Source organism: Scyliorhinus canicula, chromosome 12 (genome assembly GCF_902713615.1).
Source record: "Scyliorhinus canicula chromosome 12, sScyCan1.1, whole genome shotgun sequence".
NCBI lineage: Eukaryota > Metazoa > Chordata > Chondrichthyes > Carcharhiniformes > Scyliorhinidae > Scyliorhinus > Scyliorhinus canicula.
This window is the reverse complement of record NC_052157.1, coordinates 93792631-93812685: the sequence shown is the minus strand read 5'-3', so window position 1 is coordinate 93812685 and position 20055 is coordinate 93792631. Positions and strand designations below refer to the sequence as shown.

The 20055-nt window shown below is 49.2% G+C and overlaps 1 protein-coding gene across 1 annotated transcript in view; it reads right to left on the bottom strand.

Moving 5' to 3' along the window:
- The window catches only part of LOC119974298 (trichohyalin-like), a 188988-nt gene that overhangs the window by 114858 nt on the left and 54075 nt on the right, over positions 1–20055 (bottom strand). Inside the window, exons 7-8 of the mRNA XM_038813070.1 lie at positions 18065–18091; positions 17928–17954 (exon numbers count right to left, since the gene is read on the bottom strand). Coding sequence (XP_038668998.1) covers positions 17928–17954; positions 18065–18091 — 54 coding nt within the window. The remainder of the gene's footprint in view (positions 1–17927; positions 17955–18064; positions 18092–20055) is intronic.

Below are 20055 nucleotides of genomic sequence, written 5' to 3'. Positions count from 1 at the left end.
AAGCTATGCAGAGAAAACGCAGGCACTACGAAAGATAATGAAGGAAGCAGGGTGTGAAGAATTAAAAGCCAAACTAACATGGGATAAAGATGCGTTAGACGCATTTGAGAATATAAAGAGAGAAATGGCACAGGCACCAGCATTGGCTTTACCGACCTATGACAAACCCTTTGACTTATTTGTGAGTAACAGAGAAGCCGGATTTGCTACAGCAGTGTTAACACAGGAAAATTGCAAGGGGAGGCGAAGGCAGACTGTAGCATATTATAGTACCAAGCTAGATGACGTAGCAATGGGATACCCTCCGTGCTATCAAGGCCTGGCAGCAGCTTGGTGGGCGTACGAAAAGGCAGCTACGGTCACAATGGGATATCCGATAAACATACATGTACACCATAAAGTAGCTGAATTGATTGAAAAAGGGAAGTTTGTTCTGACGCCGGCTAGAATTCACCATTTTCAAATGCTGACCACATTCCCGGACATTACGATAGTGAAGTGCAATAGGGCCAACCCAGCTGAATATATGCCATTGCCACATGAGGGAGAGGAGCATGAGTGTGTAAGAGAGACAAAAGTGTTTATGAAACTGAGGAAAGATCTGAAGGCAGATAGGTTAAACACAGAAGAAAAGAGAACGTTGTATGTTGATGGCTCGTGTCATAGGGATTATAGGGGAAATCATGCTGCCTATGCAGTAGTTGAACAGAAAGGGAAAACATTTGAGGTACTGGAGGCAAAAGAATGTGAGCAGCCATGCTCAGCCCAGTTAGCGGAGCTTGCAGCACTGACCAGAGCATGTGAGTTAGCAAACGGGGAAGCAGTGGAAATTTATACTGATTCGGCCTATGCCCACGGGGTTTGCCACCTGTTTGGAGCAATATGGAAGCAAAGGGGATTTATGAAAAGCGGAGGAGGACCAATTCAACACGAAGGTCAAATCAGGACTTTGATAAGGGCTATGATGGGTCCAAGGGAATTAGCCATAATTAAGTGTCAAGCGCATAAAAAGGGGACGGATAGCATCACACAGGGAAATACCAAAGCCGACAAGGCGGCTAAAGAAGCGTCAGGATACATTGAGGCTACGATAGCCCCAGTAGAAATAGCAAGGTCGCACCCAGGGCCAGGTGTGGGGAATATCGAACCTCAAATCACATTAGAAGATGTGGCACAGTTACAGGAAGAAGCCCCTGTAGCTGAAAAAACAATGTGGAAAGATAGAGGAGCACTACAGGGACAACATGACAAAATATGGAGAAATGGGGAGGGGTTGGTCATAGCACCCACATCATTACTAACCGTTCTAATTAGTGAAGCACATGGAGTGGATCACTGTGCAAGAGGAGAAGTGGCTAGGAAGATTAAGAAGGAAGGATTCTGGTCACCATACCTGCAAAACTCAATTGACTATATACTAGGTCTGTGTGAGGTGTGTGCTCAGAATAATATCAGGAAGGGCATTACTGCCCCAATAGGGCATATACCCATTCCCGAAGGGCCGTTTAAACATCTATGCATGGACTATGTGGACATGGGAAAGGTGGTAAGGGGAAAAAGATACATGCTAGTGATTATTGATAGATTCAGCAGATGGATAGAAGCAACGCCATCCAAAGATCAAGGATCTGGAACGGTAATTAACTTCCTGTCAAAAGAAATTATCCCAAGATTTGGCATACCCATGCAATTAAGTTCAGACAATGGATCTGCTTTTATAGGGAGGGCACTGAGAGAGACACTCTCAGCACTCCGAATAAAGCAGAAGTTTGGATGTGTGTATCATCCTCAATCCCAAGGAATGGTGGAGAGAGCAAACGGAACCCTCAAGGCTAAAATAAGCAAAATTTGCAGCGAGAAAGGAAAAAACTGGATAGATGCTCTGCCATTGGCTCTAATGCAATACAGGAGTCAGGAAAACAGAATCACACATTTAAGCCCACATGAGATGATGACAGGAAGAGTAATGCCGGTGCCAAAGATCGGGGGAGCAGGGGGCCCCGCGTTGGAGTGTTTAGATCAGGACACAAGAGAGTATGTACGACAATTAACTTTTATACATAGAACTATTTTTGAACAGGAAAAGGCCAAGGAGGAGGAGAGCCCTGCAACGGAACACCAGATCAAACCGGGAGATCAAGTATACATCAGAAAGTTCCGGAGACATTGGCATGAACCCAGACGAGAAGGACCGTTTGACGTCACCAAAGTATCTCCCACGGCGTTGCAAGTAGAAGGCAGTACACTGTGGTATCACTTGAACCATTGTACCAGAACGGTACCCGGGGTAGGGGAGAGAAGGGAGACTGAAGATAGTGGCAGGGCGGATAGAAGTAGCAGCGAGGAAGAGATAGCACTACACGAGGAGACTCGTGAGGAGGAGGAGCAGAGCCAAAGTAGAACAGAAATAGTAGCAGATGATGAGAGTGGTTCTGTGCATGAGCTGGCTGATGATACAAATGTCCAGCCTGGGCCTGTTAGTCAAGGTGCCGAGGGAGGTGAAAACAGGGAAGGGGCCTCGTTCCCCACCTGGGACTTGGACACTATTTCCCTTGAGGACTTCCTTGACCCATAAAAAAGGAAAGTGGGATGCAGAGGACATAGGGGTGCAGAATCAGGCAGGTACAGTATTAAGACAAACGAGACGTAGACGATTAGTGAGTACGAATACTGTGTGGGAGAAAGCAACAAGAAACAAATGGTGGAAATGGGCTGAGTATACAGGTCAGAAAAACAGTGAGGGGAAAGATTGCGTGGTATGTGCATCAGAGAGACCTGACACCCAAGTAATTGATGTACCATGGGGATCAGGAGAATGTAGAACCATGCTGCAAATCTGGAAAAAGAAAAATTGCCGTGCACACACCACATATACACAGACATATAAGACAGGGACTAGGACGCTCACGTATGAGACGATAAACTGTTCAGGATCCGCATGTATTGACTTTTGTAAAGGGAAGATACCGATGTGTCACTACCACTGTGTCCTGCTTGCTGGGGTAAAAAAGGGCATGTACCATATATCCCACGATTGTCCAAATTGGCCGAGAACGACAATGGACGCGGCCCCAAAGGAATGGAGGGTGCGGCCTGACTTACGGGTCCAAGATTGTTATTGGAGGGGAAGCAGCACGGGGAATAGTTTGGGACACTACACAGGAGAGTGTGAAAGAATTTGGAATATAACTGACGCCCATAGTCTGTTCATCCCAATTGATGGGGGATCGCCACCCCCTCCTTATGTATTAGACTATCAAGTAAACCAACTGGCCGATCTCTGGTGGCTTTGTGGCCCGGAAAAAGGGCTGCTGGCACACTTACCACTGAATTGGGGGGGACTGTGTGCCCGAGTTATGTTGGCCCAGAGCACTGTAATACTGCCGGTGGAAAAAGGAATTACATCACGAAAAGTTAAGAGGGCTTATACCCCTGACCCTAGGGTACAACTAGACGCAATCGGACAGCCCCGAGGCATTCCGAATGAGTTCAAAGCTAGGAACGAAATAGCTGCAGGGTTTGAATCCATCTTTGTTTGGATCACACCCAGCAAAAACACTGAGTGGATCAATTACATCTATTATAATCAGCAGAGGTTTATTAATTATTCGAATGATGCCCTGGAAGCATTGGGAGAGCAGTTGGATGCGACCAGTAAAATGGCATGGCAAAATCGACAGGCATTAGAATGGCTCTTGGCAGAGAAAGGAGGGGTCTGTGTTATGTTTGGAGACCAGTGTTGCACATTTATCCCTAACAACACTGATCCAGAGGGGTCCTTTACACAAGCCATGAATAAGTTGAAGAATCTTAGGACAGAAGTGAAAGAAAATGCTGGGTTTGGGCATGAGGCGTGGAGTTGGTTGGATAGAATGTTAGGAAGATGGGGGGCATGGTTTGCCAAAGCTGGAGCTGTAGCAATCACAATCATAACCATTCTAGAATTCATATTTTGTTGTTTTCTACCCGCCCTGAGATCCTTCCTTACCAGATTTGCAGCACGGCAGATGATGGTGACAAGCAGCTCACGCTCACGAGGAAAAACAGAGGAACGGGAAAACCTTGAGCTGCCTCCGATGAGTGGATTCACTATGACCTTGGTCGAGATTGAAACTCATCACTCTGTGAAAGGACTATAATAATGGAAGATCGCTTTGTAACAACAATAGCACCTGGCTGAAATCCGCAAGAGACTCGGATACCTTAGTCTGTACACAGGAATCAGTCTTTTTCCCTTCCCTTGCCAAGGGTGGGAAGGTTTTTGGCTGATGACTGTCAGGAGCAGGCAATCTGGGGGAGCAACCTAAGAATCAGAACCTGGATAGATCGATTATGATAAAGATGGAATGGGGACATTGATCCCTGACCAAATTATTCGGCTCCTCCACATTGCCTGCAAAAAGTGATTAAAATAAAATGTAAATGGGATCAAGCAAGGGGATTATTTGAGCTTGGTAATTGGTATGAGGCTAGGGAATAGCCTCAAAGGGGGGACATGTAAGGGAATTTGTACTGGATATTGTATGAGTTAGGTATGAAGTTCAGCATCATAGGTTTTAGTGAAATGATAAAGTAGATTTAGGTGAAGTATTGAGATGAATATGTAACCTAGGGTAACCTCGTGTGACCTAATGTAATCAAGTATAGTTAATATACCTCGTGTGACCTAATGTAATCAAGTATAGTTAATATGATTAGAGCAGCAGACCCAGAAAAGTAGTATAGCATTTACTAATTAACAAAGACAAATAATAGTCACTTGGGAGAACAATGAATACGGCTCAGTGGCTCAACTTAATGGTTGACCATAAATAATGGCCATAAAAAGACAAGAATAGAGTGAGCATGTTTTTCTGTACATTCGGCCTAAGTCAGCAAAACCACAATTGTCTCACAAGCAAGGAAGTTTACACAGGAACAAGATAAGGACAAGAGTTATAACCACCATGGTTTAAGAAGCAAAGAGAGGAAATAGGGAGCGACCAATCTCGAATGGGACAGATAAAGGGCCAACTAAAAACAATGGTGGCCAAAGCAAGGACAGATTGGAAAGCAAGATAAGAGGGCTGTGAACCAAGATAAGAGTTTGAGATATGGAGTTGAAATATACATAAAAGACAGCAAGCCCTGAGGCTCTTCGGATTGTTCCGGACATCCCAGCTTTGTTTTTTCTTGTGCTAGGAAAAATAAAGTTCACTGCTTGGAAGATCGCTTCTCAGACTCTCGGTGTTTTAATCGGTACGAACAAATTGTCGTCCTGGGGAACCACGACAGTAACAGCTGAGGATGCTTTTTTTTCTACAGGAATTGACAATTTTAACTCTGAGACACATGAGACGTGAGGAAAGCAGATTGGACGGAAATGTATGTTCGAGGTGGATTGGTTTCAAAAAGAGTGCGGAGAAGCGCTGCAACGTATCGAATAAAATGGACTCCACAGATGGTCGAGAGCAGACAGTTCTATTTTGGAGTACAGGGAGTGTAGATAACGAGATAACGAAAGCATTAAGGGATATTTATTTGCGGGAGACCTGAGACTGGAATTGAAAATGAAAATAGCTTATTGTCACAAGTAGGCTTCAAATGAAGTTACTGTGGAAAAACCCCTAGTCGCCTCATTCCGGCGCCTGTTTTGGGACGCTGTTCGGGGAGGCTATTACGGGAATCGAACCGTGCTGCTGATCTGCTTGGTCTGCTTTCAAAGCCAGCGAATTAGCCCTGTGCTAAATAGCCCCTGGAGTGAAGTTAACAATCTACAGTGCTTTATGTAGGTTATAATATGAATGATGTAAATATGAGGTACGAAGAAAATCACGGGGACTAACCTGCAAGCAATTCTGCTAGTATACATGTTGAACAGAGGTGGCACGGTGGCGCAGTGTTTTGCACTGCTGCCTCATGGCACCGAGTACCGAGTTTAGATTCCGGCCCATGGTCAGTGCCTGTGTGGAGTTAGCACATTATCCATGTGTCTACCGTGGTTCTCATCCACACAATCCAAAACGATGTCCAGCTGGATTGTCCATACTAACTTGCCATTTAATTGGGAATAAAAACATTTGGTATTCTAAATTGTTTAAAAATATTCTTGTTTGGAAATCCCAACAACCGTTATCTAGAAGGAAGGAGTCAGTAGCTACCGGGCAGACATTGGAGCGTGCCTGAGACACAAACGCCTTGCTTCAGAGAATCCAAGAATCGTTACAGCATGAAGAGTGGCCATCGTGGTTTGTGCAGACTCTCAGATTTCTTTTTGCATCTAGTATAATTCCTCACGACCTCCCTATTTAACCATGCACGGTTGCAAATTGTTTAGCACAGCTGCTTCACATGACCAGTCCACAGAATCCCTAAAGTGCAGGAGGAGGGCATTCGGCCGACCGGGTTTGCACTAGCGCTTGATCTTATGTGGCTCACTACCTCGGCCCAATTCCCCCGCCCCTATCCCCATAACTCCACCGCACATTCTGGGCAATATTAGCATTTCCAATCCACCAAGCCTCCTCCTCTTTGGAGCGTGGGAGGAAACCAAACCACACACAGGAAACCTACGCAGGCACAGTGAGAACCTGTAAACTCCATAAAGACACCCGACGTCGAAACTGAGCTCGTGTTATTGGCGGGGTGAGTCAGCCGTGGTACCAACTATGCCGCCTTCCCGCCCTCCTCGTCAAATCTCATCCCACATTTTTCTCCACCAATTGAAAAAAAGATCCAAATCTCTGCAATCCACCTACAACACTGAAGCTCATGATCTGTGGAACGATGGTCGTCAATATTTGCTGTACTCTCTCTGGCTCTCCTGAAATCCTTCAGAAATATCATGAACTGATGTTCAACAGCACAGGATGGATCAACAGCACAAGATTGGTTGAAAACTGCGTTTCGGGCGCAAACCGTGTAGTGCTAAGACGTATCTGGTGCAGCATTCTGCACATCCTTTCCTGGCATACTGACCAAGATTCCTAGCGTGCAGAAACAGTGGTGAAGTTGAGAGAGATAGTGGAGAAGTAGATCGAGAGCCGTCAGAACGCTTGCGAACATCAATGGCAAGCGTTTGGAGGATGGGTCCAAGGGGATAAAATGGACGTGAAATAGGTTTCGTTTGGCGATTTTTCCTTGAAGAAGCAAGCGGCAACAGCCTGGTTGCAGGAAATGGTGAAAATATTTATCATGCCATGATCTGATGTATGATAATCGAAACAGCTATAAACAATTCACCCAATTGGACGGAAATTGAGAAAAGTTGGAAAGGAGGATATGGTCAAAATAAAGTAAGGTTTCAGACAAGTGCGTGAAGGCGTGACATAAACGTATACGTTTGTCACAATGCCGTCTAATTTCTCACAATGCATCGAGTTAAATTGTTGTTCTGTCAGGCGGAACAAAACAGATGGGGCGGAATCGAACATATGATTCTTTGAAGCAGAAATGTGATCGGATTGGAACGGCAATAAGCCAAGCAGGAACACGGCAAAGGAAAGAGGATTAAGGATGGAATGGTGATTTGAAAGCACGGTGGGGTGAAGAATGTTTTGAATCTACACTTTTGATACTTGTTTCACACAGAGTTTCGCAAGCGCAAGTCATACTTTGCAGCCAAGGAAGTACGTAGATGTGCAGCAACTTGTATATTATCGTATTCGGCGTAACATGTCAAATTAAAGCCCAACACGCTCCCAGGATCAATAATATAATTATTGACAGTTTTGTAATGTGGATTATGTTGTGCAATATTCATAAACATTATTGCAGTCACGAAGGATGCTTTCCCTGACCGTCGTCGAAACTTTTTCGATCGGTTGCTTTAGACCAGTGCAGGATCTCATTTAGCGAAGCATCCAGAAAAGTTGTACGGAAAAGTCCAATGCTCCATCAACAGTCAGTTTGTGAGATCAATAATCAGAAACCTATGGAAACATAATTTCCAATTGATTACTCATCTGATTTATCGCACTTCCCGCATTCTTTACATGTGCAGTATGAAATGCACAGCGTAGCTGCAGACGTCCGACCTCAGATCAATCAGAGAGGGAGGCAACTGTTTCACGAGTCTGTTATAGTCCTGCACCAAATGTTCCTCTGCAGAAAGTATGTTTACTAACATTTTTTTAAAAATCACATTGCCCCGTTCGTGCCCAGAACCCTAAATGAATGCAAGCAACAACAAAAAGACCAGCAGCCCAGTAGCATTCCGATTTTTTTTTGCACAATTGATAAATGTTGTCCCGATACCAAGTCCTCTGCAGCAGTTGTATACCAGTCAATTCCTGATCCAATTTTCCCCATAGATCCCCGAAGAATTCTAAGCTAATGCTACCATTCATTTGGCATGGGTGTCGCTGTTTCTGCTGCATGTATTGACAGCTCATGTACTGTTGCACGTCTTGTCGCACCAACGGTTCGAAGAAGGAAAGAGTTCAGATTTTGAGCAAGCGAAAGAGAAGGATCGACGAATATTCCCCACTCAAGATTGATGTTTTCCTGGGAAGGGGGCGCGATGCAACAAAACTGGTGTTCCCAAATTTCTGCTGCCCATGTTCTTTGGGATGTTAATGGCCGTGGTATGCGGACACAATCGTCAAATGTTATTTCAAGGTTTGGTCCAGCATAGTTTGGAAATGCAATATTCATTCTGCTGCCCCTCTCACCAAATCTATGGCGGTAATTCACTTTTTCCACTGGCAGAAAAACCGCGCCATCGGGTTTCTTGGTGGCGTTGGAGAGTTTAAATAATTGTCCCTTTTGAAATGCGGCGGGAAGTAACAATTCCGCCGTCGGCGGAAATCGCGCCGCCGAGAATCACGGGGCAGGCTTCACCTCAGTGTCTCGCTCAAAGAACGGGATTGTCCGTTGACCGACGCTGAAATCTGGAAAGGCAATTGGGCAGAGTATCGGTTCCGACGACAAAATCGCGGCAAGCGCCGATTTGACGCTAAATTGCGAAAATACCTCGACAGAGGCATCAATGTTTACCAGAATGCACATACAGTAAAAACAGTTTGAATGTCATTAGCAGACCCTATCCAGTGTTCTCCGGATCCTCCGCGATTATACGTCTCCAATTCCATCTCCATCTCCGTTCCCTGTAGCACGGTTCACGAGTGCTTTTAAAACTCATGAAATCGGCGTGGTGGCGACTGATGGAGAGAGAGAGGAGGTACGACCTGGAGAGGAGCAACTGCGGGATTCGACCGGTACACTGACCATTCCGTCTTGTGTAGGGTGGGGCCCTTCCAGGGACGTGGGAGTGGTGCGGATGCCACTCACCCGTGGCGCAACCAGAGCGACATGTAAGTAGCCTCTGGCGAGGGCAGTGCCAGCCAACTCTCCTCTTAGCGTAGGAACCCTAATGTGGAATGGTTGGGACGGTCCCGGATGGGGGAGAAGGCTCGGCAGCCCGAGTTACCTAGAGGTACACAAATGACGCCCTCGAACATCCGAACATTTCCCCTCACCCCACATCCAGCACGGATCAGCCCACCATTCACACCCATCTGGCAGAGAATCGAGGCAGGTTGTAACCTCATTAACTGGTGTTTATTGTACACAAAAGCATGTAGGTGTGTGCCCCAGCCCCTATAACTAAATTGTGCCTTGCAACTATGCTAACTTAGCTGCTGCCTACTTTTCTGGACTTAGCGGCACTAACACCACGCCCAGGTTACAGCAGGAGTAGAGATGGCATGCTGTGAATCCAGGCCTGCGACATGGACCACCGTTTTGCGGCATTATTCTGGGTGAACAGGGCCTGGATGGTTCTCGATTGTGTTCGTATTTTCCTGCCTGCTGCCAAACGAATGTGTCAGGGACAGGAGGAGGGATGATCTTGGTGCTGCAGGTTTCCGGCGCATCCCCTGTGGCAGTCACCAGCACGGGCCCCCTCACCTCCTGCTCCCTTGGGGTGCCGGATGGCCCTTGGGCTACGGCATTGTACAGGTTGACAGCGGAGCTATCCCCAGCGTATCGCCCGACATTTGGAGTAGTCCTGGAGAACCGCTCTCGTGTCGACCAGAATCTTGATGCTCAGGACCATGGAGCAAAGGGAGTGGACAATCACTGTCCGCGATTGCTCACATAGCTGCCACTGTGTCACCAGCGTCTGGGTTTCTGTTACATCAGCCAGTGACTGTGCCATATCCCTCTGGGACTGCGCCACGTTGGCCAGCACCTTAGCAATGCTGCCGACGTTCAGAGCCAAGGCATGCTGAGACTGGGCGACGCTCAAGTGCGGCACAGAAATTTCCAAGTAGCTCTGGGACATCATCGCCTATGAGGCGGGAGCACTGTATTGAACCTAGGCCGGCACCTGTACAGAATGACCCAGAGCTTGAGCATTCTGATCCATAGCCGAAAACATCGCCCCCCATGCAATCACCGCAGGCGCCACCGTGCACTGTTCGTCTGGGTGATGCACGCGCCATGCACTTGCAAGAACTTAGATTTCTCCAGCTGTCCAGTAGGTACTTGATGCTCAACTACAAGCCTTTGTGTCACCACGGGCTGGGCGACTGTATCTCCACAAACCATAGGACTGTGTTGCACAAGCCGGAGACCCGACTGGATGACAACTAAATCCAAGAGATGCCCTCTCCTCAGCCTATCTGCCCACTCGGGTGTTCTTAACACCACCTGCTGTATTACAGTAGTTCTGTGTTGGGCGCCAGAGAGCGTCCCAGGAGCCTCGTCACTAAAGTGCCCAGCGGAGCTGAATGTCTCTGGGTGGTGCAGGGTGTGGGAGAGAGCTGTGCTGGCAAATCTGTGTCACTCACCGACCCGAGCCCTGAGGTGTCCACTCGACTCATGGGGGGCTCCAGCTCTGGCACTGTCGTGGGCCGTTGACGCCAGATTGACCGGCCACATCTCCAGCATGTCCAGTAAAGCATACGATAATACATATTATTGGACGGCTGGCCAGTGGTGATGGGGATAGGGGTCGTTATGTGGGTGTGATGTAGGGTGAGGATTTGTGTGGGGATAAGGTTGGTGTGGGATGAGCGTGGTATAGGTGTGTTGGTGTTGTTCGGCGGTCTACGCACACGTTTACAGGGAACCATATCTCAGCAGGGTCTCACTTCTTGCCCGCGGCTGCGCTCCACCTGGCGATACCCTTTCCTCTGAACCTGGAACCACGTTAAATGTCTTCTGCTCTGCCACGGTCAGGGGCAGAACGTCCGGCGGAACCAATCGGTCATCTCTAGCTCACGGCGGTTCTGCGTGGCCTCCTGGTGGTGGTGGGGGGGGGGGGCACATAAAACAACAGTGTAAGACAATCAGACACACACTGCCCCGCGTGTGGGTATGAGGCGGTTTCAGAGGCCAGCACAGCTGGCAATCTCAAACAGTCGACGTACCGACCTGTCAGACCTATTGGGGGATCGGCAGCGGCTGGATGATGGAAGGGTTATAGCTTTATCGGGAGGGGTTCGTGCCAGGAGCACACTGCTGCCTTATCATCCTGCTCACGTTGGGTGGGTCCAGCATTTTTTTCCGCCACTGCTGGCCCTACAGGAAGTTGCCTCCTTTGATGTCCACGGCCTCTGCCACTTGTGTACAGGCCTGTCGAATGGCGACGAGTATAATATATTTCCCGAGCTCGGGTGCTGCGTTACCGTTCTCTCCTCCATGGCGTCGACGCGTGGCTCTAGCTCAGCATTGGTAAATCTCGGGGCTGCTCTCCTTGCCTCCATCTTGTTTGCTGCGATGATGTGTACGGAGGGAGAATTGTGCATTGGTGGCTGCAGCTTCTCAGCCTTTGGGTACCATCGCTATACCCGCAAATCTGGCACCATTTAACATTTGAATCAATTGTGTTCCTCGTGGCGCCGGTCCCAACCCCTTAGTAGTAGTGGCGTCGGTACTGGTGTGGCGCAAGTTTTTCGGGCGCGACAGTCAACAAATTCAGTGTTGACATCAGGACTTAGCAAAAGTAATAGAGAATCCTGCCCAAAGTTTATTTGCGAAACTACAGTTAATTCTCCCTGGGCGGGATTCTCCATTTGCCAAAATACAAAATGTGAAGCGCCGCGATGCGGTGGAGAATAGCCACCAATCACGAAAGGCGCCGGTTGGACGCCAGATTGTGATGCTATGCAACCCCAAAAATGGCATAAATGTGTTGCTCACCGTGCGCCATTAAGGAACAGCACTCATGTCATTTGCAGGTCTGACACCATATTCTCCGGGGCCTCTGAGATTCACGGCATCTGATGGGCCGAGTTCCGATGGTGTGTTTCATTTGTGGTTTCAAACGTCACGAACTTGGCGTGGCGGCAACTCAGTGAGAGAGAGAGGTGGTCCCACATGAAGTGAAGTGACAGTGGGCTTCCGGCCCAGATGCTGGTCGTGCTGACTTTGATGGCGGAGTCCCTGCCAGGGCCTGGCGAGGGGGGAATAGCCTGAGCAGCCGAGGTGCCCCCCATAGGACTATAATCAGGCACTGACCGACATTACGGCGGTCAACGTTTTTAAAAATATAAATTTATAATACCTAATTATTACCAATTAAGGGGCAATTTAGCGTGGCTCATCCGCTATCTGGCACATCTTGGGGTTCTGGGGGTGAACTCCACGCGGTCACGGGGAGAATGTGCAAACTCCAGACGGACAGTGAACGAGGACCGGGATTTGAACCAGGGTCATTAGCGCCGTACTCCCATGATAACAACTGCACCATGTGCCGCCCTCTTCTGACTGCCATCATGTTGCGCACCCACTGACACCTGGGCCCCTAGTTCTACACTGTGCCACAGGAAGTATGGATGCGCTCAAACCGCACCCAATTGCCCCCGCCACAGCGCCTTCCCCTCGCCCCAAATATTCCACCTAACCAGCCGCTCATCCCACGTCACCGGCAAACGGTACCCGTGGTATCTGGGATGTACTGTCGGCTCAGACCTGGGCCTCCCATGGTGCCGGACACAGACAGGGCTGTGGTGAGGGGTTGGGGGTAGCAAATGCGGGAGGGCAGCCAACAGTGACAACCGGGCCACCGTGTAGCCCATGGAACCTTATTGGCCACATACCAACATGTTGGCCTTTCACCCCTGCAGACAATGTCGTTTGGAGGTCAACAAGCAATGTTGCCCACCCTGGTATTGGACGCACCGCTGCGGGATGCCCTGCGTCTGCGTGAGCGGGAGTCGCTCGGAAAAGAGAGGGAAGCTGCAGGGTTGGCAGCAGCAGAGCCGGCAGCAGACGAAAATGCTGCAGAGTAACACGTTGCAGAAATGCTGGTGGTGGGACCACTGGTTGGAGAGCCGGCGGCACTACTCGTCTCGGAGGAGGAGTTTGAGGTGCCAAGGATTTGCCGCATGACGCCTTATGGCTACTGGCACCGCCTGTCGTTCGTGAACAAGCCGGACGGCACATGCCGTCGGAAGTCTGCGGTTGAGAGAGAAAATGCGGCACATCTATCTATGATAGGACACCTGGCACCGCAGGGGAATGGGAAAGGCCACCCATTCCGCGGTGACGGTAAACCTGGAAGTGTACATGAAGGGTTACGTCCAGTCGCCAAGTAATAATCTGTCCGGGATCACACAGATCTCAGTGCACAGGTATATTCACGCGGTCATGGAGGACCTATCTGCTCAGATGGAGCAGAAAATCCATTTCAACGTGGACCTAGCTCACCAGGATGCACGGACTGTGGAGTCTGGTGCCATCGCCGGGATGCCCGAGTCGAAAAGGCGCTAGACAGGATGCATGTCGCCAAAGGTCCCCTGTTGGCAGCAGTCCGCTCTGCACCTACCGAACTTACCAGTCAATGAACGTTCAGCTGGTCTGTGACCATCAGCAGCGCATCATACACCACTGTGCCCGATACCAGGACAGTGTGCAAGCGTGTTTCATCCTTGCATACAGGTTGATTCCTAACATGTTCGACCGGCATCTAACTTACTCAGGGGCTGGTTCCTGGCTGACAGGGTTTACTGATGACACCTATCCGGAGGCTACAGAGCAACGTGGACATGGACTACAACGAGGCGCATACAGCGATCAGCAATGTGATCGAGGAATGCTTCCGACTACTGAGGATGGGCTTCAGGCAGTTGATCTGCTTTGGAGGAGCCCTGAAGTATGAGGCTCAGAGGGTCGATGGCATAGTGGTGGCCTGCTGCATCCTTCAAAATATCGCACATCAGAGGTGTGATGCACTGGATGAGGATAAGGAGGAAGAGCAGGCCTCATCCAACGAGGTACTACGGTGGAGGTGGCGATGAGGAGGCCATGGGGCCCAAGCATGGATGGAAGGCCGCATGAAGCGTGTGCCAGGGCCAAAGCGCACGGGAACCTCTTTTCACCTACAGTTTAATTAACGAGGAGGGAGGGGTTGGAGGAGGGATGCTGGCCAGGGGCAGGGATACCACTTCCTAAAATCGCACCCGCTCAATTTCCGCACCACCAAAGCCCCACTTACACATCCTTTCGCTGAACACACATTCAGAGCTACGAGGAGGGGTACCTGGGTTGGTAATTACAGGAGGTGTGGTCCGTGTGATGGAGGAAGATGATGACAACCCTCTCTGCGATGAACTTTGGTGCTCCACGTCGTGAGGAAACGTGTAACTCATGCCCACGGTAGGTTCTTCCACCTTGGTGGTCCCCGCATGCGAGCTGCCCAGGCCACCACAGGGCCCCGAGCAATCCCTGGGATAGGTTGCTGTGGTCGAAGCGGGCGAAGATAGGGGTGTGGAGGGAGGGTTGGGAGTACAGTCATCACAGATTGCGTGCACTAGTCCCTTTCCCCCACAGACATTCGATCAGCCTGGGCCAACCCACGCCAACACGTATCAGATGGACCCCCGAGGCAGGATTTAACGATGTTAACAGTTGTTTATTGTGAAGCAAGATATACATCATTTTTCCCTAGCCCCTAAGACTAAACTATGCACTGCTCCAGTGCTAACCTAACTGGTTCTGACATCATGGCCTTGGAGGTCTTAACACTAAGCCAGGGAGGATCACCAGCCGGCAGAGCAAGGTTGAGGGCCGGCTGCTGTGACTCTTACGCTGGGACAATGGTCCCCGTTGGTGCGTGTTTCCTGGGGTAACACGGTCAGAATGGACCCTACCACCGATAAGGTGTCCCGGCTGGCAAGGGGATGCCATATTCTTCTTGCTGCCCACCAGATGCACCAGAGACAGGATGGGTCAGTCCGAGAGGTGGCAGAGTTCAGGGATCTCCCCTGCGAGAGTCAATGGCGTGCAGCACATCACCTCCTCCTCCCTTGGGGTGCCCGATGGACCCGGCTACTCCATGGGACAGGAGTAGGAGCGGAGCCATCCCCTGAGGCTCCATATCCTTCTTGCACTACACAGTATCACGCTACAACAGTGCCAGAGACTGGGCAATGTCGCCGACGTTCTCAGCTATAGAATGCTGTGACTGGGCCATGCTGAGGAGCGCCACTGCAATGTCCAAATGGCTCTGGCACATGGCTGCTTGTGAGGTGGCAGCCCTATCCGGGGCCTCGGCCAGCGCCTACACAAAATTCCCAGGCCTTGGACACACTGATCCATAGCCGAAATCGTCGCACCAGTGCCTTTATCACGGAAGCAAACAGTACGCTGTCGGCCTCGGTGGCAAGTATGGCCGAACTGCCATCCTGTGCCTCCATGTGGACGGAGTCCTCCACCGGCACTGCAGACGCTATATACTCAGTGCCATCCACCGTTGCCGCCCCTGGCTCTCTCACTGCATCTGCAATGTGGCTGGGCCTGGAAGTTCCTTGAAGCACAAGACTGGTCAGGACAACAGCTGGCTCGTGTGGCCGGGCCTGCGCTCCGACCGTCAGCTCCCTCGTGTGCTCCTCATAAATGTGTGTTGCGCACCATATAGTGTTCGGGAGCCTCGTAACTGTAGTGCCCAACCGACCTGATAGTCTCTGGGATGGTGGAGGATGTTCAAGGCAGTTGTGGTGGAAATCACAGCAACCTTCGACCGGAGCTCCATGGTGGTCCTGTGTCTCCGGCAGCGGGCGAAGTTAGGGTTGATCTCCTCGTCTGCTTTCTGCTGTCCGGGCGGCACCGGCTCTGTAACTGACTGGAGACAGAGCGTTCCAGTTGGCCGGGCCGCTTCCCCGGCAGGTCCTGGAATAGACAAGACCACATGTGTGATGAGACAACGGCCGGGGGGCGGGGGGCGGGGGGCATTGGGGAGTGAGGAGTGAGGATGGTGATTGCGTAGGAGGGCGGGTGATGTGCTGAAAGGATGGGGGTTATAAGTTGTGACGTTAGAAGTTGGAAGGGTGATGGTGTGAGGGGGTGCTGGTCAAGGATTGAGGGGCATGGAGGTCTGGGGCGAGGGTGTGTGGGAATATCGACACTTGTCTCATGGGCAACTGCAATTCAGCCGTATCTCACTTGCTCGCATGTGACGTGACTTGGGGGGGGGGGAGAGAAAGAGAGCCAGGTTCCCAGCTGTGAACTCCTACCACAAATATTTTCTATTTCTTTATTTATTCTCTCTTCAGTTTTTATTAAATTGTTGTTTCTTGGTGACGCCGGCGACATCCATTTGTTCTGGGCCATTGGACACGTTCAGGGTTCTGTGCATGGGCACGGTGATGGCCCACAGTTCTGCTGGTCCACCCCCGGTCGTCCACTGTCTTGTTCTGTGGTGGCGATGGGAGGATGGACGGAAAAACAGACAACAAAACCGAAGACGGTCCGACTTTTGCTTTCCAGGAATTGGGCAGATGGTGGACACAGTGGCCAGGGTACCCGTCCATGACGGCTGGCATGTGTGGCAGTGTGGGGGTTCTGCCGACACCGTGGGGGTGGGCGGGGGGGGGGGGGGGAGGAAGGGGGAAGGGTCCGTGATACCGGTGTGCAAGGTGGTTGCCATCGGTACGTGCTGCCGACTCACCTTGGCCGGCCTGATGAGTGCGGATATTTGATTGCGACACTGCATGCCAGTATAGGAGACGTTGCCCGCGGGACGACGAGCGGCAGTGCGTGGTGGACTCCCACACGGACAGGGTATAGGTTCATCCTTCTCTCCATCATGTCATCGCGGAGGGTGTGCAGCTCAGCGTACCTGTACCATGATGCTGCCTTTAGTCCAGCCATCTTGTTGGCTGGGACGGTGTATATGGGGGGAAGCACTGTATTCGTGCGGCGTGTGAGCCTCAGGAGTGCCAATCACGGGCCCGACGAACCCGGCACCATTTGTCATGGAATTTATTTTGTTCCATGTGGCTACATTTGTAGACCATTTAAAGTAGGTGAATCAGCGCAGGTGTTGCGCCAATTGTCCTGTCATAAAACGCCAAACATCGTCCGCGTGCGTCATTACTTAGGCTCCGAAACCAGGAATCCACCCCCCCCCCCATTCTTCGTCGGTCCTGTGTCGACATGATAATTTCATTGTGGTTCTTCGTTTTTCATCAGTCTCAGTTCATCAATTATCCTGTCGCTGAAGCGAGCTGCAGCTTTGTATGACATCCTTAATATTAGTCCCAGAGCACCAGCACCACTTAATACATTATACATTATACATAATACATTATAACGATTTAATTCAATCTCTTTCCACTCTCACTGTAGTTTGTTTCTCCTGCAATTAATGGTCTTCCCTATGTTATTTCTTCATCTTCCACCAAATCCTCTTTTAAGATGTAGCTTCCTGAACTTATAAATAGACATTTCACCCCTCGTCTCATGTAACTCCTTTGCACGTCACAATTACCCTCTTCGGCAAGGACGATGTTCACTTCCGGTGCGGCTGTACCCTACACCTTCTTATTTCCCCATATCTGGTGCCATGCAAGCAATCTGACCGTTCAATTGCTCCAATAGCGCTCCATAAAAAGGACATGGTCTTGTCTTTCTTCATCCCGACTTAATTGACAACAACACATTACATCTGACTCCCACTACGATGTAAGTTTTCCACTGATGAATACATTGATGTTACTCACCGTAATCTTTACATGTCTGCATATTTTCTACGGATATGTACATAAAATGTGGTTCAAACCCACGAAGCTGGAAATGCAATATCAATTATTCAGTTTTGCGAATTCAAGAAAATCAAAGTTCACTGCATTTAATTTACCTTGCTGACACTGGTAAAGCTTTTGCTCTGATAAAATAAACGGTATTTATTCACTCCACAAATAGATCTTCGATGTAATTACACAAGCATAAAATATCACCATCACGGTGGAGCACTGGTGCACAACTTTCCCCCAGCTCTAGGAACCCTCGTTTAATTCAAGACTTGCTGACTGTCTTTGTGGAGTTAGCGCATTCTCTCTCCCGCTGTCTATGTGGGATTAATTCAGTATGTTCGGTTTCCTCCCACAATCTAAAGTTAACTGATGGGGTAGATTGAGGATGCTACAATTGCCCTTTAGCGCTCAAAATGTGCCCGTTCAGAGGGTCGGTGCAGACTGGATTGTCAAAATATGACAAGGAACTACGTGAGATATAATTACGTTCAACAAAGCGGTAATGAGACAGATATTTTCTAGGAACATTCTTTAAAAAGGCGAGATATAGATAGCTCAAGTGGGACGGAGATCAATCGAAAACATTGCGACCAAGGGTCGTACGTTAGTGGTTGCAGCGTTTGAAAATTGAAAATGGACCTGAAAAAGGCTCTAATTTTGAAGAATGGTCACAATCGTCTTCAAACAAAAACGAGATTTTCTGAACTAAGTTCAAGGAGAATCATTCAATATAATAATTAGACGAAGCTAATACTTCACTTTCAGTGAGACAGATTGTGCGATTAATACACACAAGAGCAGTGTGATGATCTAATTTCATCTTTGCCGTTTTGACGCTGGTGTGTCCACTCCTTCTCGAAAGGAAGTCTTTGTTTTGCACTGTTGTCTACTATGAGACCTGACTATTCGAATTACGCATTCACTCAGTAAAGTATCAGGCGTTCAATTCATTCTCTGGTTGGCAATCAGTAGCTCGTGGCATCTCTCAGGGGTCCGTGTTGGGCCCACAATTGTTCACAATTTACATAGATGATTTGGGGTTGGGGACCAAGTGCAATGTGTCCAAGTTTGCAAATGACACTAAGATGAGCGATAAAGCGAAAAGTGCAGAGGATACTGGAAGTCTGCAGAGGGATTTGGATAGGTTAAGTGAATGGGCTAGGGTCTGGCAGATGGAATACAATGTTGACAAATGTGAGGTTATCCATTTTCGTAGGAATAACAGCAAACGGGATTATCATTTAAATGATAACATATTAAAGCATGCTGCTGTGCAGGGTGACCTGGGTGTGCTAGTGCATGAGTCACGGAAAGTAGGTTTACAGGTTCAACACTGATTAAGAAGGTAAATAGAATGTTTCCCTTCATTGCTAGAGGGATAGAGTTTAAGACCAGGGGGGTTATGCTGCAATGGTATAAAGTGTTCGTGAGGCCAGAGCTGGAGTATTGTGTTCAGTTTTGGTTCCCTACTTGAGAAAGGACGTAATGGAACTGGAGGGTGTGCAGAGGTGATTCACTACGTTAATCACAGAGTTGAAGGGGTTGGATTACGAGGAGAGGTTGAGTAGAATGGGACTGTGCTAGTTGAAATTTAGAAAGATGAGGGGGGTTCTTATGGAAACAGATAAAGTGGGGCAGCAGGGTAGCATGGTGGTTAGCATAAATGCTTCAAAGCTCCAGGGTCCCAGGTTCGATTCCCGGCTGGGTCACTGTCTGTGTGGAGTCTGCACGTCCTCCCCCTGTGTGCGTGGGTTTCCTCCGGGTGCTCCGGTTTCCTCCCACAGTCCAAAGATGTGCGGGTTAGGTGGATTGGCCATGCTAAATTGCCCGTAGTGTCCTAATAAATGTAAGGTTAAGGGGGGGGGGGTTGTTGGGTTAGGGGTATAGGGTGGATATGTGGGTTTGAGTAGGGTGATCATGGCTCGGCACAACATTGAGGGCCGAAGGGCCTGTTCTGTGCTGTACTGTTCTATGTTCTATGTTATGAAGGCAATAAATAGGATAGATGCGGGCAGGTTGTTTCCACTGGCGGGTGAAAGCAGTACTAGGGGCATAGCCTCAAAATAAGGGGAAGTAGAATTAGGACTGAGCTTAG